General features: G+C 41.5%; 1 protein-coding gene across 4 annotated transcripts in view; it reads left to right on the top strand.

Moving 5' to 3' along the window:
- Positions 1–24,457, top strand: part of pcnx1 (pecanex 1) — a 275,876-nt gene that overhangs the window by 67,939 nt on the left and 183,480 nt on the right. For all 4 annotated transcript variants that reach the window (XM_067991270.1, XM_067991269.1, XM_067991272.1 and 1 more), the window contains 2 exons: positions 17,028–17,067; positions 23,141–23,230. In XM_067991270.1, coding sequence (XP_067847371.1) covers positions 17,028–17,067; positions 23,141–23,230 — 130 coding nt within the window. The remainder of the gene's footprint in view (positions 1–17,027; positions 17,068–23,140; positions 23,231–24,457) is intronic.

Raw genomic sequence — 24,457 nt, 5'->3', positions numbered from 1 at the left:
AGATTCTAACACGTTATATCACTTGTATGACCTGGGTTTAAACTCAGCCCGGATTAATGGTATGTAAATCTCCTCTGCTAGATGTCGGGGTTGTAAAGGAATGATTGTAAGTAGTCTCAACTCAGTTGGTGATGAACACTCCTCCACAGTACAAATTGGCATGAAATTGGCACTTACACACAGACGCCACAAGAATGGCTGATGAGGGAAAATTTGCAACAAGGGTTTCCTTCTGAGGTTGCAGTTTAGGCATACCAGGCCAGAATTTACTGTGAGCGGCAAACAAATGGCACCTGCCGTTCGTTACACTTGCCCTTGCCCTTGCCCGTATACTCTCTGAGCTTTTGCGCTGGAAGTTATTGTAAGTTAGAGATCCAAACAGCGCCGTGCCCTCTACAGGGCATCTGGGACTTGTGTGAACAGGGCAAACAACTGTGTATCTCCTTGATCAATTAGATTGAAGAATCATTAATGAGTAACACAGAATCTAATCCAGGAAGTGTAAATTGGAATAGTGAATTCAATGTCAAATCAGGTACAGAAAATGAAATAAAGAGAGGGAAAGAAAGATTAGATTAAGAGAGAGAGAGAGAGAAAAAAGAGACAAAGAAAAAGTAAAAAAAAATGTATTTAAATGTTTTTTTACAAACCTCTCAACAACAGTCAAAAGCTGATGGAATGAGATGCTACATTTGTGAAAGTTAATTTTCAGTGCCAGAGAGGTTGTTTGGCAGTAATTAAGACTTATGTCGTTAAAAGGGTGCTTAGATTAGAATGGGCAAGCCCTAACTTTTTGGCGTGCGTTTAGTCCGTATCTACCACGTAAGTACAGGAAATTCATGCCGCTCAATGCACTTTAATGGGGAGCCGAACGACGAGATGCCATTTTCGTGAAGCTGATCGAGGGACAGCGCATCTCAGACAGCAACTTTTGGATTTTCGTGTTTAAACTGTACATGTGCACCCTCTGGAAGTTGCTGTCCGATTTGCGCATAAATAACGGTGTGCGCTGTTAGCCTCACCGTTATTTTCATGGTGAATTCTGGGCCGTTGTTGAGGCAGCAGAGTCTGTGCATGGCCTGTGCTTTATGTTATTAGTGAGTATTTGCTGATAAAAGTGGGACATTTCTTACCTTGATGAGCATGAAATTCATGAAAAATTTTAATTTGATTAATTGCAGCCATATATTAGTATATGTTGATTGCATGATGGGGCATAGTTAACAGAGCACTGTAGTGGGCCAGATTTTGCTGGAACGGGGCATCTGCCCAGTTAGTAAGACTTACAATTGCACGTTTAGGTTTTAACATTTTTTTGCCCACAAAGTTGCTGGAAGTGCGAGCTGATAATGGCACAGCGAGGACAACGGGGCATCTGGTACCTTGGTGAACAACAGGACAAACAGCGTATCTCCTTAACCAACAAGATTCAAGGATTGAGAAATAAGTAGAGGAACGAGGGTGAATTTGAGAGGGTGAATTCAATGTCAAATCAGGTACAGAAAGAGAAATGAAGAGCGGGAAGGCAAGATTGGATTAAGAGAGAGTGAGAGAGAAAAAGACACAAAGGAAAAGTAAGAAAAAGAAGCAAAAAATTTAAATTTTGACATTTTTAAAATCTCCTGAAGCAATTCACAACCTGAAGGAATGAGACTTCACACTTGTAATTGTTTACTTTTTGGGCAAGAGAGGCTGATTGACAGTCATTACCAATTATCACATAGTTTAAAAGGGTACTTCTGCTGATAATTACTGGACTTCACTTTCTTTGGCGAGGTTAATGGGCAATTAATTAAAGCTGGACGTGATGAAACATTTGAAATAGTTACAAATGTTTATCAGCAGGAGAGGAGTGCTGATTTTATATTTAAGCCTTCTGATTTTGGAGTTGAACCTGATTAAACTAGATAATTACCCTCCGGAAAAAAAGTGCTTTTCAAAATTAATGTTAAACCTGAGAATACTGAGGCACATCAGTGTTGGGGCACTGCAGTTCTTGGGTGATGCATACAGCTACTTACCCCCTTTGACACGATGTGGAGATGCTGGTGATGGACTGGGGTTGACAATTGTAAACAATTTTACAACACCAAGTTATAGTCCAGCAATTTTATTTTAAATTCACAAGCTTTCGGAGGCTTCCTCCTTCCTCAGGTGAACGTTGTTGGAAATTAATGTTGACACAGCCAACATTAATGTAGAAGCACTAAGGATTCAACTCCTGATGCTCATCAACCTTTTTTAGCATTAGATTTTGTGAAGACAGTTTTTAAGCATTTATTTACTGAAAATATTTAATTGTTCTTTCCAAAATTATTTTACTAATTTAAATCCGAAGTTTTCTCATGAAGATTCTGCTTTGCTTTTGATTGGAGAAAGCAGGTATTTGCTTGGAGCTGATTTAATCCTATTCTTTTTACCTGAATTCAGAAAAAAAAATCAGACCAACTTGTATTTGACAAAGGATAAAAATAAAGGAGTTATAAAATTAGAATGAATTATTGCTTTACAATGTTGCTGAGACTTCAGAAGTGAAATGCTGCCTGCGATAACATAAGAAAACATGGAATGAGACAGCTGCTATGATCCTTCCAGCTGTATTCCACAGATGATGTTTCTATGGTTCAGCAGAACTGAAATCATAGTGTTCCATTGAGTATTCAATCATTTATGCTTCCGTTTATCCATGTAATCTTTAGTTCCGTTCTTAGCTATATATTCATTTAACCCATGTTTTATACAAGTTAATTAACATGTCACTCAACTGACCTGACATAAAATACATTATGTCCAAAGATGTCTTGCAGTACAATGCCCAGGCCAAACCTCACCTTAAGTACTGTATTCAGTTTTGGCACTAATGCATAAGGGAAACATTGAAACCATGGAGTCAATCTAGAGAGGAGCCACGAGGTTAATCCCTGACATCAAAGAATTGAGTTACGAGGAAAGACCAATGAGCTTTGCAAGGACGTGGCTGAGAAGAGACTTTATAGAAGCATACAAGATATTAAACGGCATTGGTAAAGAGCACAACGTCAAGGTTTGTTAGGATACTAGAACAAGGGAGTATCGGTTAAATTTTGGCAAAGGAACTGTTCCAACAGATGTGAAGAAGAACTTCTTTGCACAGAGTGATCAAGACTTGGAATGGTCTTCTAGGGAGAATAGGGGCAGCATAAACCTTATATTCATTCAAGAGACAATTGGATGCAGTTGACTGTCAAATTTTGCACGGACAGTTGGTGTTTTGGCCTCTGTTCATGCTGCTCGTCCTGCTAATTCACCCTTAAGTTACCCCATAATACTTTTTGCGTTATCTCCACTGCACGTGAGTGATGCTTCAGTGCACACAGAGAAGAGAGAATATACAATGTATATGGAGCTCTCTCTGCGAATGGGAGCTAGAAATGTTGGCAGGTGTATTAAAATACAAAGCTGACATCAGAAATGGACTCTGCAGGTATATAAAACACTTCCTATAGTATTGTGGGTCACAAAATGTGAGTATCGTCCTTTGAAGTCAACTTCTAATCTTGTACCAGCTCTTGGCAAATGTAAAACTTATGTTACAGCAACAATTAATTATGCCATAACATTTTAAACCTTTGAGATTTCACATTTTCTTCTTCAGATGACATTGCAACAGCTTGCAACATTTAACATGAAAACTGTCAAAAAGGATAGACAAGTTATTTATTTAACAGCATTCTACCAAGACAGCAAAAGTGATAATGTTAAATTTGTTGTCTGTGACATTGTATGATGGATAGTTCTGGTTTTTTTTGCGTGGTTGAAAATTAATCAAGGAGATTGACGTAGATCTCAAAGTATTGGGTCACAATGTGTCGTATGATTCTGCCGTTTGATATAACGATACATGCACATACAGGCCCCAAACACTGCAGGGACCGTAGCCAACTCTACTATTCAACCCTCATTTACTGTAATATGGACATTTAAAAAAAATACTTGCCTTCTTTAAAATATCTGCCATCATAACACTTGGCAAGCTGAATCATTTGATTCGTTGAATATTATTGTCACAGTCATTGTTCTCAGTGAAGTAGAGTGTGGTTATTGCAGAATGTATCAAGATTGCAATGAATAAAGCAAATGTGCATTGTCAGAGCCACTGTCCAGAAATGCACCTTGCATTTGGGCCACCAAAATCTTAGCACCAGGCTTGGGCCTATACTCTTTACTTCATTTGCAATTTACTGGGCGATGCCTTATTTCATTTTCAGTACTACTGGCCTAACTTTACTCAGTGTTAATACAAGAAATATTAGCAAGATTCCTGATGCTATAGTTTGGCTTTGTACATTTACTGGCCTTTTATCCATGCAGTTTGCTTCACTAAGAACGGTTCCTTTGAACTAGCATGTGGTGTATTGTACATGAACCTGTCGAATTTTACTGTGCTCCATATTACATTCATCATCCCTACCCAGTCCCAACATTGCAAGCATTTAACCAACTTTTTACTCAAGTAGGGAGGTTATTAGGGCCACAATAAAGTCCTTTCTGATAAGCAGGAATTTTGATTCTCAATTCATCATGGCCCTTTTAGTTTGATTACTTTGGTGGCCTCAGGTAGCTAAAGCATTTAAGGGGTTTGAAAGGCTGTATTTACATAGACTGCTCTACCCTCCTAAAAACAATTTCAAGAAGGTATTGTCACAAACCTTTTCATAAACTCAGAAGTCAGCCGTAACTCTAAATACTTTATTGGTTTTGCATCACTGAATTTCTGACAATTTTTCATGCTCCAATAGAATTAATTTTGCATTTCCTTTTTTGACTATGGGTAAAATACTGTTAATTCTCAATTTTTTTTAATGCTTTATGCTTTTGTTACACAATGTAGAACAAAGTCTCAAAGTATTCTACATTGAACATGTGTATGTTGAAGCAATTTGTTTCATTTAAAAATGAGTTGTATAAAGAGTAAAAGAAAATAAAGAGATTGAAATTGGAGAGATTCATTGGTGAAAATAATAGTATCAGAATTATTTTAAAGATGAAAGATTATTGAATGTGGCCCTAGGTTTCAGAAAATGTTAGTAACATTTTAGTAACTCTGTGATTTGATTCCAAACTTAGTCAAATCCCTGATAAATATAATAGTTACCAACAATGATATTTTCTTATAATGCAACACAATGCGTTTTATTTTGTGTGTTTATTTGTTTCACCTCGGACTATTTGGATTTCATTGAGTTTTCTAATATAACTAGTTGAAGTTGCATGGCTTTTCTCATGGGCTAAAGGAATAGCACCATGCGCAAAAGTGGCACGATTGGGTTCAATGTCAATAGCAGGACAAAAAATTGAAATTAATATGGAATTGAGAAAGCAAAGCAAAAGTTCAGAAAAAAAATCAGGCAAGGGAATTTATCACAGTGCACTTCAAAATATAGGAAAATGAACACAAAAAATCATCAAACATCAAAATTTCCCAGAGGAGGAATAGGCACAGGCATGCCTTCAGACACCCTCTCAAAGTATTTTGCACCATCACACTCGTTTTACTCTTCAAATATTTCTAAGTCTGGCACTGCAAAAATTACACTTGTGTACTTAGTGGTTTTCTCCCAATAATACAATTAATGAAATATTGGGTTTAGCTACAGCTGAAGTCATAAGAAAATCAAGTCCCACTGTTTTCCAGTTTTTTGTGTCATGCATGAGGCCCTTGAGTTTTAGTTTTCACAGCAAAACAAACTGAATTGTGAAATGTGATCCTAGAACACCAATACATGTCCTCAAATTCAGTACAGTAAAAAGAAATCTTCTTGTAACAGTGGCCTTGGATATAGACCTTATATTCAGGGCTAATTTTCAACAGTAAATTGTTCTTGGAGTTGTCAGCTTTTTTGGGGCTTTGTCAGTTTTTTGGGAAATTAGGAACAGGAGTAGGCCATTCAGTCCTTCAAGCCTGTTCCACCATTAAATTAGACATCGCTGATATGTCTGTATCTTAACTCCATCTACCTGCCTTGGTTCTGTAACCCTTGATACCCTTGTCTAACAAAAATCTATCAATCTCAGTTTTGACATTTTCAATTGACCCCCAGCCTCAGCAGCTTTTGGGAGGGGAGAGTTCCACATTTCCACTAACCTTAGTGTGAAGAAGTGCTCCCTGACATCACCCCTGAACGGCCGAGCTCTAATTTTAAAGTTATACCCTCTTGGGGACTCGCCACCAGAGGCAATAGTTTCTATCTATCTACTCTATCAACTCCTTTAATCATCATAAACACCTCAATTAGATCACCCCTTAATCTTCTGTACTCAAAGGAGTACAAGCCTAGTCTATTAAACCTGTCCGTATAATTTAACCCATTTAGCCCTAGTATCATTCTGGTGAATCTGCATTGCACCCCCTCCAAGGCCAATATATCCTTCCTGAAGTGCGGTGCCCAGAACTGGACACAGTATTCTAAATGCGGTCTAACCAGAGCTTTATATAACTGTAACATAAATTCCGCCCCTTTGTATTCCAGCTCCCTTTGAGATAAAGGCCAACATTCCATTAGCCTTTTAAATTATTTTTTGTACCTGTCCACTAGCTTTTAGTGATTTCGGTACTTGGACCCCTAAATCTCTCTGCTCATCCACAGTTCCAAGCTTCTCACCATTTAGAAAATACTCTGATCTATCTTTCTTAGGTCCAAAGTGGATAATCTCACAATTCCCCACATTGAACTCCATCTGCCACAGTTTTGGACACTTAATCTATCAATGTCCCTTTGCAACTTTCTGCTCCCATCTACACTATTTACTGTGCCACCTAACTTGGTGTCATCAGTAAACTTGGATATACGGCTCTCTATTCCTTCATCTGAGTCATTTATAAATATAATGGAAAGCTGAGGCCCCAGTACAGATCCTTGGTCACATCCTGCCAATTTGAATACATACCCATTATCCCTAGTCTGAGTCCTACCTCTGAACCAATTCCCTACCCATGTCAATAGATTGCTTCCAATTCCATGCACTCTCATAAGAACATAAGAAATAGGAGCAGGTACGGTAGCATAGTGGTTATGTTACTGGGCGAGTAATCCAGAGGCCTGGACTAAAATCCAGAGTCATGAGTTCAAATCCCGCCACGGCAGCTGGCGAATTTAAATTCAATTAATTAATTAAATTCAATTAATTAAATAAATAAAAAATCTGGAATTAAAATACTAGTATCAGTAATGATGGCCATGAAACTACCGGATTGTCGTAAAAACCCATCTGGTTCACTAATGTCCTTTAGGGAAGGAAGCCTGCCGCCCTTACCCGGTCTGGCCTATATGTGACTCCAGACCCACAGCAATGTGGTTGATTCTTAATTGCCCTCTGAAATGGCCTAGCAAGCCACTCAGTTGTAAAATCTCGCTACGAAAAGTCATAATAAGAATAAAACCGGACGGACCACCCGGCATCGGACCACTAGGCACCGGACACGACAACGGCAAAACACCAAGCCCAGTCGACCCTGCAAGGTCCTCCTTACTAACATCTGGGGACTTGTGCCAAAATTGGGAGAGCTGTCCCACAGACTAGTCAAGCAACAGCCTGACATAGCCATACTCACAGAATCATACCTTTCAGCCAACGTCCCAGACTCTTCCATCACCATCCCTGGGTATGTCCTGTCCCACCGGCAGGACAGACCAACCAGAGGTGGCGGTACAGTGATATACAGTCAGGAGGGAGTGGCCCTGGGAGTCCTCAACATTGACTCTGGACCCCATGAAATCTCATGGCATCAGGTCAAACATGGGCAAGGAAACCTCCTGCTGATTACCACCTACCGTCCTCCCTCAGCTGATGAATCAGTCCTCCTCCATGTTGAACACCACTTGGAGGAAGCACTGAGGGTAGCAAGGGCACAGAATGTACTCTGGGTGGGGGACTTCAATGTCCATCACCAAGAGTGGCTCGGTAGCACCACTACTGACCGAGCTGGCCGAGTCCTGAAGGACATAGCTGCTAGACTGGGCCTGCGGCAGGTGGTGAGCGAACCAACACGAGGGAAAAACTTACTTGACCTCGTCCTCACCAATCTACCTGTCGCAAATGCATCTGTCCATGACAGTATTGGTAGGAGTGACCACCGCACAGTCCTCGTGGAGATGAAATCCCGTCTTCGCACTGAGGACACCATCCAACGTGTTGTGTGGCACTACCACCGTGCTAAATGGGATAGATTCAGAACAGATCGAGCAGCTCAAAACTGGGCATCCATGAGGCGCTGTGGGCCATCAGCAGCAGCAGAATTGTATTCCAGCACAATCTGTAACCTCATGGCCCGGCATATTCCTCACTCTACCATTACCAACAAGCCAGGGGATCAACCCTGGTTCAATAAGGAGTGCAGAAGAGCTTGCCATGAGCAGCACCAGGCGTACCTAAAAATGAGGTGCCAAACTGGTGAAGCTACAACTCAGGACTACATGCATGCTAAACAGCAGAAGCAACATGCTATAGACAGAGCTAAGCGATTCCACAACCAACGGATCAGATCAAAGCTCTGCAGTCCTGCCACATCCAGTCGTGAATGGTGGTGGACAATTAAACAACTAACGGGAGGAGGAGGCTCTGCAAACATCCCCATTCTCAATGATAGCGGAGTCCAGCACGTGAGTGCAAAAGACAAGGCTGAAGCGTTTGCAACCATCTTCAGCCAGAAGTGCCGAGTGGGTAATCCATCTCAGCCTCCTCCCGATATCCCCACCATCACGGAAGCCAGTCTTCGGTCAATTCGATTCACTCCACGTGATATCAAGAAACGGCTGAGTGCACTGGATACAGCAAAGGCTATGGGCCCCGACAACATCCCAGCTGCAGTGCTGAAGACTTGTGCTCCAGAACTAGTTGCGCCTCTAGCCAAGCTGTTCCAGTACAGCTACAACACTGGCGTCCACCCGACAATGTGGAAAATTGCCCAGGTATGTCCTGTCCACAAAAAGCAAGACAAATCCAATCCGGCCAATTACCGCCCCATCAGTCTACTCTCAATCATCAGCAAAGTGATGGAAGGTGTCGTCGACAGTGCTATCAAGCGGCACTTACTCACCAATAACCTGCTCACCGATGCTCAGTTTGGGTTCCGCCAGGACCACTCTGCTCCAGACCTCATTACAGCCTTGTCATGAGGTCTGGAGCTGAATTCCAGAGGCGAGATGAGAGTGACTGCCCTTGACATCAAGGCAGCTTTTGACTGAGTGTGGCACCAAGGAGCCCTAGTAAAATTGAAGTCAATGGGAATCAGGGGGAAAACTCTCCAGTGGCTGGAGTCATATCTCGCACAAAGGAAGATGGTAGTGGTTGTTGGAGGCCAATCATCTCAGCCCCAGGACATTGCTGCAGGAGTTCCTCAGGGCAGTGTCCGAGGCCCAACTATCTTCAGCTGCTTCATCAATGACCTTCCCTCCATCATAAGGTCAGAAATGGGGATGTTCGCTGATGACTGCACAGTGTTCAGTTCCATTCACAACCCCTCAGATAATGAAGCAGTCCAAGCCCGCATGCAGCAAGACCTGGACAACATCCAGGCTTGGGCTGATAAGTGGCAAGTAACATTCGCGCCAGATAAGTGCCAGGCAATGACCATCTCCAACAAGAGAGAGTCTAACCACCTCCCCTTGACATTCAACGGCATTACCATCGCCGAATCCCCCACCATCAACATCCTGGGGGTCACCATTGACCAGAAACTTAACTGGACCAGCCATATAAATACTGTGGCTACAACAGCAGGTCAGAGGCTGGGTATTCTGCGGCGAGTGACTCACCTCCTGACTCCCCAAAGCCTTTCCACCATCGACAAGGCACAAGTCAGGAGTGTGATGGAATACTCTCCACTTGCCTGGATGAGTGCAGCTCCAACAACACTCAAGAAGCTCAACACCATCCAAGATAAAGCAGCCCGCTTGATTGGCACCCCATCCACCACCCTAAACATTCACTCCCTTCACCACCGGTGCACTGTGGCTGCAGTGTGCACCATCCACAGGATGCACTGCAGCAACTCGCCAAGGCTTCTTCGCCAGCACCTCCCAAACCCACGACCTCTACCACCTAGAAGGACAAGGGCAGCAGGCGCATGGGAACAACACCACCTGCACGTTCCCCTCCAAGTCACACACCATCCCGACTTGGAAATATATCGCCGTTCCTTCATTGTCGCTGTGTCAAAATCCTGGAACTCCCTTCCGAACAGCACTGTGGGAGAACCGTCACCACACGGACTGCAGCGGTTCAAGAAGGCGGCTCACCACCACCTTCTCAAGGGCAATTAGGGATGGGCAATAAATGCTGGCCTTGCCAGCGACGCCCACATCCCGTGAACGAATAAAAAAAAAAGAAGTAGGCCCTCGGACGCCTCGCGCCTGTTCCACCATTCATTAAGATCATGACTGATCTTCGACCTCAACTCCACTTTCCCGCCCTATCCCCATATCCCTTGATTCCCTTAGTATCCAAAAATCTTTCGATCTCCTTTTTGTAACAGTCTCTTATGGTGGAACCTTATCGAATGCCTTCTGGAAGTCCACACAAATAACAACCATAGACACTCCCTTATCTACCACATGAGTTACTTCTTCAAAGTTAATTAGACATGACTTATCTGTTAAAAATCCATGCTAGCTGCCTCTGATTAGTTCAGTGCTCAGTCACTCTGTCCCTAATAACAGATTCTGGTAACTTCCCCACAACAAGAGGTCTATAATTTCCCAGTTTATCCCACCTACCCTTCTTAAATAATGGAGTGATATTGGCAGTTTTCCAATCCAAGGGGACAATTCCTGAATCAGGAAAGTTATGGAAGATTTTGAAGCTGATAGCTTTTCTGAGTTTTGTAGGTTATTTTATTCTGTATAGATCAGTTAACATGGTCCAAATGGCCTCCCTCACCTGTGTCTTTCTTGTAATTTACCATTTGTAGTGGGGGGGGGGGCACAATTTTTTCCATTTTTAGTTTTGTCACATTCTATTATGCTGCGATAACACCTGAACTTAAATAACCTGCTTACATCTATAGTATCTGCACCATGCATCATTTTAAAGACTGTATGTTATTTCCTGCTAGTCTTTTTTCTCCAGTGACGAGAAGTTCAATTTTGTGTCACATAACTGAGAATTTTAAAGTTCCAGAATTCTACTATTTTTTTCTTTGACCCCCCTTCCAATGCATCTTTGTCCTTTTGAATGTTGGTGCCTCAAAATTCACAAAAAGGACGGGGTATTTAATGTTTCCTGTTTCAAATATAAGGTAATGCATTTTTATATCTTAAAAATGTAACTGTCATTCCTTAATCCATTCATTTAATTTGTCCAGATCTTTTTCAGTGATGTCAATCTCCTCCACATTTATCACCTGGTTAAAACAATCAAAGTGCAAGGAATATCCTTCTGTATATAACTTTTGAATCATGTAAATCACAGGGGATATACAAGCGATTCCTAAAAGTTTCCGCTTGTCATTGATGCGCAGTTAGTGTCTTGCATATTGATCAGCACTTGCTGTGTTTTGCCAAAGCGGTTTTCAGTGCAGCTGGTTCATTTGCCATGGATTCCCTTTGCTTTTATTTTTCTTAAAACTCTGAGCTACAAAGCTTTTTCAAGTGCTTTTCTTTTAAGGTCAGGCATTTGCTGATCCAGCTTGTTCCTGACACTATTTATCATAGAATCATAGAAGTTACAACATGGAAACAGGCCCTTCGGCCCAACATGTCCATGTCGCCCAGTTTATACCACTAAGCTAGTCCCAATTGCCTGCACTTGGCCCATATCCCTCTATACCCATCTTACCCATGTAACTGTCCAAATGCTTTTTAAAAGACAAAATTGTACCCGCCTCTACTACTGCCTCTGGCAGCTCGTTCCAGACACTCACCACCCTTTGAGTGAAAAAATTGCCCCTCTGGACCCTTTTGTATCTCTCCCCTCTCACCTTAAATCTATGCCCCCTCGTTATAGACTCCCCTACCTTTGGGAAAAGATTTTGACTATCTACCTTATCTATGCCCCTCATTATTTTATAGACTTCTATAAGATCACCCCTTAACCTCCTACTCTCCAGGGGAAAAAAGTCCCAGTCTATCTAACCTCTCCCTATAAGTCAAACCATCAAGTCCCGGTAGCATCCTCGTAAATCTTTTCTGCACTCTTTCTAGTTTAATAATATCCTTTCTATAATAGGGTGACCAGAACTGTACACAGTATTCCAAGTGTGGCCTTACTAATGTCTTGTACAACTTCAACAAGACATCCCAACTCCTGCATTCAATGTTCTGACCAATGAAACCAAGCATGCCGAATGCCTTCTTCACCACCCTATCCACCTGTGACACCACTTTCAAGGAGCTATGAACCTGTACTCCTAGATCTCTTTGTTCTATAACTCTCCCCAACGCCCTACCATTAATGGAGTAGGTCCTGGCCCGACTCGATCTACCAAAATGCATCACCTCACATTTATCTAAATTGAACTCCATCTGCCATTCATCGGCCCACTGGCCCAATTTATCAAGATCCCGTTGCAATCCGAGATAACCTCCTTCACTGTCCACAATGCCATCAATCTTGGTGTCATCTGCAAACTTACTAACCATGCCTCCTAAATTCTCATCCAAATCATTAATATAAATAACAAATAACAGCGGACCCAGCACCGATCCCTGAGGTACACCGCTGGACACAGGCCTCCAGTTTGAAAAACAACCCTCTACAACCACCCTCTGTCTTCTGTTGTCAAGCCAATTTTGTATCCAATTGGCTACCTCACCTTGGATCCCGTGAGATTTAACCTTATGTAACAACCTACCATGCGGTACCTTGTCAAAGGCTTTGCTGAAGTCCATGTAAACCACGTCTACTGCACAGCCCTCATCTATCTTCTTGGTTACCCCTTCAAAAAACTCAATCAAATTCGTGAGACATGATTTTCCTCTCACAAAACCATGCTGACTGTTCCTAATCAGTCCCTGCCTCTCCAAATGCCTGTAGATCCTGTCCCTCAGAATACCCTCTAACAACTTACCCACTACAGATGTCAGGCTCACCGGTCTGTAGTTCCCAGGCTTTTCCCTGCCGCCCTTCTTAAACAAAGGCACAACATTTGCTACCCTCCAATCTTCAGGCACCTCACCTGTAGCTGTCGATGATTCAAATATCTCTGCTAGGGGACCCGCAATTTCCTCCCTAACCTCCCATAACGTCCTGGGATACATTTCATCAGGCCCCGGAGATTTATCTACCTTGATGCGCGTTAAGACTTCCAGCACCTCCCTCTCTGTAATATGTACACTCCTCAAGACATCACTATTTATTTCCCCAAGTTCCCTAACATCCATGCCTTTCTCAACCGTAAATACCGATGTGAAATATTCATTCAGGATCTCACCCATCTCTTGTGGTTCCGCACATAGATGACCTTGTTGATCCTTAAGAGGCCCTACTCTCTCCCTAGTTACTCTTTTGCCCTTTTATGTATTTGTAGAAGCTTTGTTGAGCATTAATCGGAGCTTCTTCCTGATACAAAATGTTGAATCGCCATGGAACTCAAAAAAAAAATTCTCCTCCCAGATCTTTTGTTTTTTTGCCAATCTAAATCTATTGTTTTGAAAGCATTTTCCCTTCAAAGTACTCTTATTCTAGATCTCTGTCATCAGCATATTAAACTTGATGCAACACAAAATGATATGAATATCATAAAATAATAGTTCCTTCTGGATATTCAGCGCTTGTACTTTCATTCTCATTGTGTGTCTGTGTACCCTTCCTTTACAATATCGTGTAATGTACAGTACCTCTATTTAAGTTCTTTTCCATTCTTGTGATTTTTTTTTACATCTATTTTCCTTTATTTTCATATTTTCTCCATTATTTTAGTGATCCAGTATTCATGATTTCAGGAATGTTTTCATACAGTAGCTTTTGCTTCTTCCAGAAATCTGTGATTTCACTCATTCGCTTCCTATCGTACATCTCCTGAACGTAGAATCTTCAAAGCAGTTTTGTTTTCAGTTCTTAGCTTAATTTTTAATTGGTTCTTGTACGTGTTGGTACTTCTACTATTGCCAATATTTGTTGGAGTCACACCGACACTACTGACTTAAATATGAATTCCCCAATACGGAAAATATGTCTTGATCTAGTTTTTTTTTCCCACAGCTTGTTACTGTTTTTAATTGTGATCGGTGCTGCCTTTTCCACATCTTCACACCCTCAGCCTTTTTTGTCAGACATGGGCATCCAGAGCACAGAACTGCCAAGTCTTTGCATTTTATTCAATGTAAGGAAAGAGTGGAGAAGCAAGAATGAGTCTTCCTGTTACTACCAAATGCCATTATATTTATGCCCCTATATTGTATGGTACAAGAATGGAAAAAATGTTTTGGACTTTTTATTGATTTGTTATAAACTAATATATGCACACAACTCTATGTTAAACTGTTCCCCCATCAATGCCTTTAAAGGATAATAGAAGCTATGAACTTTGGACAATACCCAAATATCACTAATTAAAATGTGGTGAGTCAGCATGCTTTCTTTTCACTTTGGAAACCTGTATTTTGAATCCAGCTTGTACTGATGAGATGGAACTTATCTCTGCCTCTTGGCTGCAGGGATTCTGGATGGAATGACTTTGAGGCAGTCTCAACCCACTCATAATGATCACGAGCCTAGAGCTAAAAGTTGTCTGCAATTCACTCCAAATTGATAGGAAATGGACAGTCTCTGTCAAAGAGGTATTGAGACTGGAGGGAAATGATGCTGGTGGGATTAGTTTTAATTTAGGGGGCAAGTTGATGAGCCAAATTTAGAGAGATTTACTCAGCATCTGACCTGTGGATGCTGGCATGGGGAAGGGGTGGAAAAATATCAACGCTTAAATACTGCAGCCCTCATCTTGATCACCAAAAGTTTAGAAAAAGTCTTGGTACATTGTCATTCAAATTCATCTCCCAAATTAGGTTAGAAGGTTCGTGAAGAAAATTATTGACAAATACAAGCAACTGTGAAGTAGAAGAGGATACCTATTCAAATTTTCACAAGCCATTTTCAGAGGTGACTGGGTAGCACAGTGCTTTAAACTACCACCCTTTCAATTCTTGACATTTCTACTGATATCTGTAATGTTGAGTGCAGTTGTTGAGTTGTGGTACTGGTGCGTATTTCCTTCCCACAGACAAACTTGAATTTCAGTATTTTGGTAACTGTGCCCTTATGCCATTTTCACTCTTAGCTATACCCATGATCCTCACCATTCTTGCATTCCTGTCTTCAGACTTTCCCTTCCACCACATTGACAGGGAAACACTTCTGCTATACCTGGCACAGAATTGGGTACCATAAGTAGAAAAAGTATTCTATTCCCAAACATCTTGACTACCACAAAGTCCAACAAAACTACTTGAACATCTTTCCTGTGGTATTGAGGAATGTTCTCTTCTTTCACAGGATACTATTGATACATATAACTACAACTCTCCTTTTAATTTTGTATTTGATACTTGAGCAAATACTTGTTTTAAACGGTAATTATTTGGTGTATGAGTGCAACTGGAGACAGACCCAGTCTGGACCATGTTGATCTCTGTGAAGTGATTCTTGCACTCAAGTGATTCAGGGTAACCTGTATACTTGTTGGATAATTTCTATAGATGATAAGATAGAGCACAGTGGGTACTCGGGTGTGGGCTAGAAGGCTGAGATCCTACTGAGGATTTCGGACAATGAGTACAAACCATTTGATTTTACTGCCATCAGTTATGCTGTTATCAATATCTAGCATAATGCCACAGCCTTCAAACCATTCCCATGTATTATCATTCCCTATAAAATGTGTACTGTGGAATCTGTGGGTTTTTGTGTTTTTCTTGTTGATGACAGATGTTACGTGTGAACCTGTCCAGTACACACTGTGGTGTAATTTCCTCGTAATGTCAACAGTAAATAATTAACTATTGTGATGTACTCATGATAAGTTTGGGTAGTAATCCGTAGTTGACAGCCTGTAGAGAACAGTCAGTATTATAGGAACATTAGGAACAGGAGTAGACCTTTCAGCCCATCGAGCCTGCTCCACCATTCAATTAGATCATAACTGATCTGTACTTCAACTCCATTTATCCATTATGTTGCGCATCTTTAAAGGTTATGATCAAGTTGAATCTTGGCTTCTAGATTCTGCTACCATTTTTGCCTCCCTACCCACATAACTTCATTTTAAAAATGGTAACTTTATTCAAGTAGTAATTTGCTGAACTACAACATAAATAAACTGTTCAATAATGAAAAAAGTGTCTTTCTGTTGTAGAGTATCCTTGCTTCATGATAGTGACTCAAGTTTTTTTATTCCAGACAGCAGACAGGCTGTTTGTACTCAGTGTCGTATAGCTCATGCTGCCATGGAGCCTAACTCTGTTGGGAGTTTGGAGTGTGCAGTTTGGGAAGATTCATATTACATACCTCAGACTAAAGATGCTGGTTCAATTCTGTCATTAAGGTGTGCATGTGAATAAGACATTCGAGTGTGAGAAATGTCAACTTCATGTAGATACATTTGAAGTACTTTGTAAAGGTGCTGTACTTACATTGGGACTGTTTGAATCTGGTACTAAAGGTTATGGGGCAGGTTGTGGAGCACTGAGATATGGCACCATTGCCCAACATTTTCTACTGTATGTGCAGAGTCAACACTCAAATACACGTATTATTTCAAAATTAAGACATAAATTTTCCAGAACAATTTCCAGAGCAAATCTTTTTACAATTGATGGGACTCATCCCTGTAAATGAAAGAGCGCATACCTTTGCGTTTTTGTTTAAATCGTACACGCGATCAGAATAATGTTACATTTGTCTCCATCCAGGGAAGATTGACTTTACAACCTTGGATTTATTTTTAGCTTTTCGACTGACGTGTCTTGTTCTTAATAACTGAATTGGTTATAAGGCAACATACCTGAATTATGAAGCTTACGCCTTTTTAATTATTTCCAATCCTTTGTTAACAGGTTGTGTCGCCTCATCTTGGAGCAACAGCAAGTATCAGAGGTATGAGATCTGCAGTCTAATGAGTTGTAGTTCATTAATTTATCTCGTAGTGCTGAATGTTCCAGAATTAAATTCCTCGCTGAATTGTACTGAAGCACTGTATGATGGTTTGCTTATGCAGTACTGGTGCCCTGCTAGTGAGCTTCCTAAAAATAAGCATTTTGAATCTTTTGATACTGTGAATTTGTGAGTCACTTTGACCTCTTTAGTAAGATGTTAGCAAAAGCTGAAACCATAAATCAAATGCTTTGATACATTTATTCTAACTGCAAGTTAAAGGAAAAAAAACTGTAAGGAGATAGTAACTGTGAGAGACAGAATTTTCGACAGGGCTTAAATTTAGTCTACTGCCCTGAACCCAGTATATTTAGCAACAGGCAGAACGTGAGTGTATGTGACTGGTCCAATAGATCCCTGAAGGCATTCCGACGCCAAGGCCTGCTTCCTGAATTGTGTTCTCAGTAGGAATGGAAAAGCTTTGCATGCAGGCTTTCAACAAATACCAGTCTGTGTACATGAATTACACTTTGGGGGTTAGTTTCCTTTGGTAATCCTCTGGTTTACCATTCTTTGTCATTTTAAAAATTTTTAAATGGATTGACTGTTAAAAAATACTTTGCAAAGGAGTTTTGCACTAACACAGTAACCAGTGCACTGCCAAAGGAATTTAAACCCCATGGTTTCTATTAATGGAACAGTAATTTTTATTGGTCAATTCGTAGTACTTTCACCTGAGTCACAAGGTTCTGGTTTGAGTCTCTCTCCAGGATTTAAGTACGTAATCTCGGCTGATACTCCAGTGCAGTACTGGAAAAGTAATCCAAAGGAGCCGTCCTTTGGCTGAAAAATTAAACCAAGGCTTCATTTCAGGTGGACATTAAAGGATACTATGGCATTATTCAAAGCAGAGTTCTCCCAATTTCGTCAACCCCTATGTCCTTGTAAACTACCAATCCATAGCAGACCTCTCTTTCCTTTTCAAAAACCTTGAAAGTGATGTCGTCTCCAAATCCATTTCCATCTTTCCCGCAGCTCCCTGTTTGAATTTCTCCAATCAGGTTTTTGCCCCTGCCGCAGTACCAAAATAGCCGTATACAATGTCACATCCTATCTGACGATGACCATGGTGCATTATCCCTCTCCGATCGTTCTGACTTGTTCGACCTCACCAACTCAGTGGGACTGCCCTCGCTTGATTCCACTCTTACCTCTCTGATCATCGCCGGACATCTCCAGCAGTGACTTCCCTTCTTGCCCCGTCACCGTTACCTCCAGAGTCCTCCAAGGATCTATCCTTGGCCCATTCCTCTTCCTTATGTACATGCTGCCCCTTGGTGACATCTGCAGACATAGGGTCAGCTTCCGCCCGTATCCTGATGGCACCTGAGAGCTGTACCTCTCCACCACCTGTTTCGACCCCTCCACTGTTTGTGTTGTCAGACATCTAATCTTGGTTGAGCCGCAATAATCTTCCAGTTAAACAATGGCAAGACTGAAGCCTTTGTCTTCGCTCCCCACCACCCCCCCCCGCCCCACCCCCAAACTCCATACCCTTGCCGCCGATTCTGATTTCACCGTTTCCCGGCTACTGCCTCAGGCTAAACCAGACTGTATGCAACTGTAGCATCCTATTCAACCCTGAGCTAAGTTTCAAGCCCTATATTCTCTCTTTCACAAAGTCTGCCTACTACCACCTCTAGCGCTGCCACACATCGCCTTTACCGAAGCCCATCTGCTGATAAAGCTCTCACCAGACCTAACTATTCCCAACCTCTCCTGGAGTGCATTCCATCCTCCATAAACTTCAGCTTGTCCAAAACCACTGCCCTGCATCCTATCCTGCACCAAATCCCTCTATCCATTAACTCCGTCCATGATGACCTACATAGGCACCCACAAATTTAAAATTCTCATTTTTGCATTTAAATCTTTGGCTGTGTCCCTCTCTATAACCTCCCCTAGCCATATAAGTGTTTCAGCGAGATGTGGAAAGACACTATATAAATGGAGGTTCTTTTCTTTGATTATGGACTATCAATTATTTGTGCCATTTAATCAGTCTACATCCTTAATTTGAAGCTCCGAATCAATGTTCTGCACTAACTCAGTGTGTTGGAGTATCAATGCATGATGCCATTTAGTGGTGAGATGTGGATTTGTATCTACTATATCAAATATCACTGAGGTTATGATCCCCATCATTTCACTGGGGTGGGAGGTTAGGTGCTTCCTGTCTACGAGCAAGGGAGAGTGGGCTACTCTCACCTACGAACAAGAGAGTCTAACCACCTCCCCATGACATTCAATGGCATCACCATCGCTGAATCCCCCACCATTAACATCCCAGGGGTCACCATTGGCCAGAAACTTAACTGGATCAGCCACATTAATACTGCGGCTACAAGAGCACGTCAGAGGCTGGGTATTCTGCGGCGTGTGACTCACCTCCTGACTCCCCAAAGCCTTTCCACCACCTGCAAGGCACAAGTCAGGAGTGTGATGGAATACTCTCCACTTGCCTGGATGCGTGCAGCTCCAACAACACTCAAGAAGCTTGACACCATCCAGGACAAAGCAGCCCACTTGATTGGCATTCCATCCACCACCCTGAACATTCACTCCCTTCACCACCGGCACACTGTGACTGCAGTGTGTACCATCTACAAGATGCACTGCAGCAACTCGCCAAGGCTTCTTCGACAGCACCTCCCAAACCTGCGACCTCTATCACCTGGAAGGACAAGGGCAGCAGGCACATTGGAACAACACCACCTGCACATTTCCCTCCAAGTTACACACCATCTTGACTTGGAAATATGTCGCCGTTCCTTTATCGTAGCGGGATCAAAATCCTGGAACTCTCTTCCTAACAGCACTGTAGGAGAACCTTCACCACACGGACTGCAGCGGTTCAAGAAGGCGACTCACCACCACCTTCTCGAGGGCAATTAGGGATGGGCAATAAATGCTGGCCTTGCCAGCGATGCCCACATGCCACAAACGAATTTTTAAAAAAAGAGCAACACTAGTGGTGTCCTGAAAGTAGTTCATTAGTCTTAATGGCTAGGTGTGATAGATGGCACAAGGTGACCCATTTAGGGGGAAAAAGTGCAAAAAAAATCATGAGAACAATCCCCTCCATTTACATTTAAATCATCTTTGTCGTAAATGTCCCAACTTACTTCACAGAGGAGAAATGAATACTGCAATAACAGAAGAATTAGGAGAAATTATGGAAATAATGGTCGTAGAAGGATTTTGAGGAGGCTGTTGTAGTCAGGGTTAGAGGTGGCAAGGTGAAGGGGTTTAGGGAGGGATATCTCTAGAGTTGGTCTGACTCAGCTGAAGGCTCTGCTAAAATGGAGAGAAGATGGGAGATTCTCAGGAGACCATTGTTAGAAGACTGAAAGGCATAGGCTAGAAAGTAGAGCTGGAGGAGATTGCAGAAATGGAGTGGGATGAGTCCATGGAGGGATTTGTAAATGATGAGAATTTTAGGGGGAGGGGGCAACCGGGCAATGGAGGATGGGCGATGGGTGAACGTAACTTAGTGTGTGGCAGGACAGGGTGGAGGAGTTTTGCATAAATTGGGGTTTAAAAAGACTGGAGCTCGAGAGGTTGTTGAGGAGGTCATTGGGGAAATCAAGCCTGGAGGTACCTAAAGTAGTAGCGGGGATGAGATAAGGGCCGAGGTGGGTTCTACTCTGAGGGTGTAAGTAAGCGGTCTTGAGGAATGTTGGGATATCAGGTTTACAGGTCAGCTCAGGGTCAAACAGAACACTAAGGATGCATACTGTTAGGGTCATCTTGAGAGAGGCATTACTCTCAAGAAAATCTAATGCAATTGACCTTCCTGCGCCTCCTGATGTGTCCCATACTTGAATTCAAAATTGTTCAATTTGTTTTAAGATCGTCTTGCTCTAAAAGGGCATCTTCATAGAGCCCTGAATATCCGGCACTTCGTTGAAGTGGAAAGCAGATGTGAACCTGCCAGTAAGGATTCTCATCGAGCATGTCCAGTGCCACAATGAGAGTGGTGCACTGCGAGGCTTGCCTGTGTAGATAGTGACAGAGACCAGTCTGATTTTACTCTCAACTAAATTTTGCTTTTGTTCAGATTGGAACACAGAATTCCCAAGGACAGCTTTAAAATTCAAAAGACTGCTCTTGGAGATTGTTTTTGGTCGATGCAGTTCATTTAACAGAAAAACACTTAAAATACATCCCCTAAAGTTATCTTTTCCTTCAAGGTTACAAAAGCTGTTAGACAGTACTTGACTCGACTAAAGTGATGGTGGTGTGCCATTCATAGCAGATATTCAAAGATGAATTTACCATTTAATCATCACGACTTTGTTGATGTTGTTTGTCCTTTTAAATGTTTTAAAGAAAACAATTTGCCACGGCTGTTAAAGCTGCCAATACATCCAACAAATAATTTGGATTGTCATGGTGTAATTGTGGGTGCATGAGCCAAAAAATATTACTAATCTTAACAGCAAATGTCCTGTGCTGTGCAATTGAGCAGTGGTTACTTTGTGGTTGGCAATTGTTTCCTGGTTGTTGAGGTTTGTCTGTAGTATAAAGGCACAATTGAGAATTATGACCATAATGTCGAGAGTTTTGGAGTGCCAGTTTTTAAGGGTGTTGGTACAGCATGTGAGAGCTGCATTGTGCTACATCAGAGTAGCAGAGTATACTGAATTTGCAAGTCAATTACACAAGCAGTTCACTGCTAACAGGTGGCTATAGAGCAAGATCTCTTAACTGGGCAGAATATGTGGCATAAGGACATAAAGGAGAAATGGGGAAGGAAATTAATTTTTTTATCCATGTGCTCTTGGAAATATTTGAGTCAAGCTCATCTTTATTCCTTAAATATTATTGGTGCTTCAGCTAAGGTGTCTTATTATTGGGTCACTTTTCTAGTTGCAGTAACTGCCAGTAGAAATGTTTTTGTTTGAATCCATTACTAACTGGAAGCCAAGCTGGTAACCAAGATTGCAAAATAATGACTGAATGCTGGGTTATTCCTCAGCGCTGGGAAAAGCTCGATCATTTGGTAATTGGGGTTTTTATGACTTTGCAAGATTAGCTTTTCAATTAGTGAAACCTGTTATTTGAACTTCAACTTTAGGGAATTAATCTTTCAAACAAATAAAATGCACCTTGTGGTGGAATGAGGAAAAGTTCCAACTAGCCAAAATTGATAATATACAGCAAGAATGCAAAGAAAGAAGTGATGTTCACAGGCAGGCTGGCACATTGCTTTGTGCACTCACTAGAGGCTGGAAGTAATATTACGCCAGACAAGCTGGCCAGTGGAATTTTCCAGACTGGTTTCAGATTTAAGTTGTGATCCTTTCTAGCAACATTCTGCCACTGGTCAGAATTCCAATTAAGTAAGGTTGTAAAAGGAGATTGTTGCCGTTTCAAGGAGGGAAACCAATCAAAAAAGTTGAGCATCACTTTGTGTCACAATAACCTGCATGCGAGCGGTGTGATCGTTTTGTGATGTGAAGTCTTTGGCAACAATTTTATTGTGCTCTGAATTTATATTTTGATATGGAAAGGCCTACCAGTTATGTTATAGTGGTGGCAGTTTTTCTTTAAAGAGTTATAGTGTTGGTGTGAAGCACTTTCCAAATGGATTTAACACTAAAACAAACTCTTAACTGGAAGGAAATAATGCTTAAAAATGTTGGCAAGTCTAGAAGTACTTTCTTTCCAGTGTCTGTCGGGAAAAATGGGTAATGCATTACTGGTCAAAATAGTCATCATATTTCTTGTTGGTTCGAGACCCATCATATTGTGGGCCTTCCTCCTCAGCCACTCCATTGGGAAGGGGTGACACATATATTCTGAAGCACCTTTGCTCACTACACTTGGAACCAGCACTCTGGATTGCCTGGCAAAGTCAGTGCAAGTCTGTTTTTCCACAAACGCAGTCCCCAGCTGGTAGTGTGTTTTTCTGAGGTCGGGTCACTCCAGATTAGTATGTATTTACAGTAGAATATATTTCTAACATTTTGGGTCCTTGGAAGATTGACATTCCTTTTCATGTCCACTACAGGGGATGAAGAGACTGCAAAAACGTCTGACGATATTAGTTTGAGCTTGGGCCAGAGCTGTAGTTTATACAAAGATGCGAATGATGAGCAAGGTGAGCTTGGCCTGCAGGGATTTGACTGGCAAACAATATAGAATGTTTTTGTTGATGTTTTGTGCTGATGTTTCCATAAATGTATCTGGCTGACATTCTGCTCCATTCCACTTTAATAACAAACAGGTGATTTTCAGTGTAACAGTCTATTTTAGGCAATAATGGAATTTGAACATTGACCTGCTTCTATAAGGTATAACTTGTTAATAAGACTAGCACATTTATTACTATGTTTGGGATGAGCTAGCCTAAATTAGTTGTGGGGTCTGCATTATAGAAGAGCAAGAAAGTTAGGTGGAGCATTCATTTTCAAAACCATTCTACCTATGGTACAGTGGGTTTCATTTTTTTTTGTAAGATATTTTACCCTACAACTATTGAAATTTGCACTCTTGACAGGCATTTAGAAGGGAAAGGGGAAAGTAACATCTTCGGAATGTTTCACTTTTTAAAATAGGAAATCATACACTGCTTTACTGTGCAGTTTATCCCTGTGTTTGTTACTTTATATCAACAGTGCAACGGCAGCCACTGCCTTTAATGTGTAAATAGAAAATAAAATTAACTGGGAATTGTGATTCGTGATACCACTGTTGAGCTGTGCACTTTTTTTCAAATCGCAACACAAGTACAATTTATAGTAATTTAAATTTGATTTGTGTGCCGTTTAATACTTCCCATACCAAATTCGACAGAGGTGTGGTATATCATGGCAGGAGTGTCCATACTGTAGTCATTGGGCCATGTGTGGCCCTGGGCCCTGACAGTCCAGCCCTCAAAGCCCAGACCTAGTTGTGTTTTTTTTAAAGGTACTTGTTTATCCCATTTGAATTTTTGTTGGTCTGGATGTTTATAAAATACTCTCTTTTTATTGCTGTTGGATAAATCCTAAATCAGGGCACCAAGATCTGAGAGTATTAGCAATTAAAGATACCCGCATATTAATGGATCATAGATTTAAACTTTATAAACGACCCCCAAGGTTTTATGCTATACTGCTGTGCTTGGGCATCCCTGCTTTACGACACTGTCTATTATCTGTCTTCTAGCCATAAATTATCATCGAGTCAGTAACTTAAAGCACTTCATACGGTAACAAAATCTCATGAGTGCATTTTTGTCGTCATGACCTTAGCTCTTTTTGAAAAGGTTCAATATGAAACTGTACATTATACCTCCGTAAATGCTAATAAACCTGTGTCCAGGTTTAACTTGACACTGAACTGG

Source organism: Heptranchias perlo, chromosome 10 (assembly GCF_035084215.1).
Source record: "Heptranchias perlo isolate sHepPer1 chromosome 10, sHepPer1.hap1, whole genome shotgun sequence".
Classification (NCBI taxonomy): Eukaryota; Metazoa; Chordata; class Chondrichthyes; order Hexanchiformes; family Hexanchidae; genus Heptranchias; species Heptranchias perlo.
This window is presented reverse-complemented; position numbering and strand designations above follow the sequence as displayed.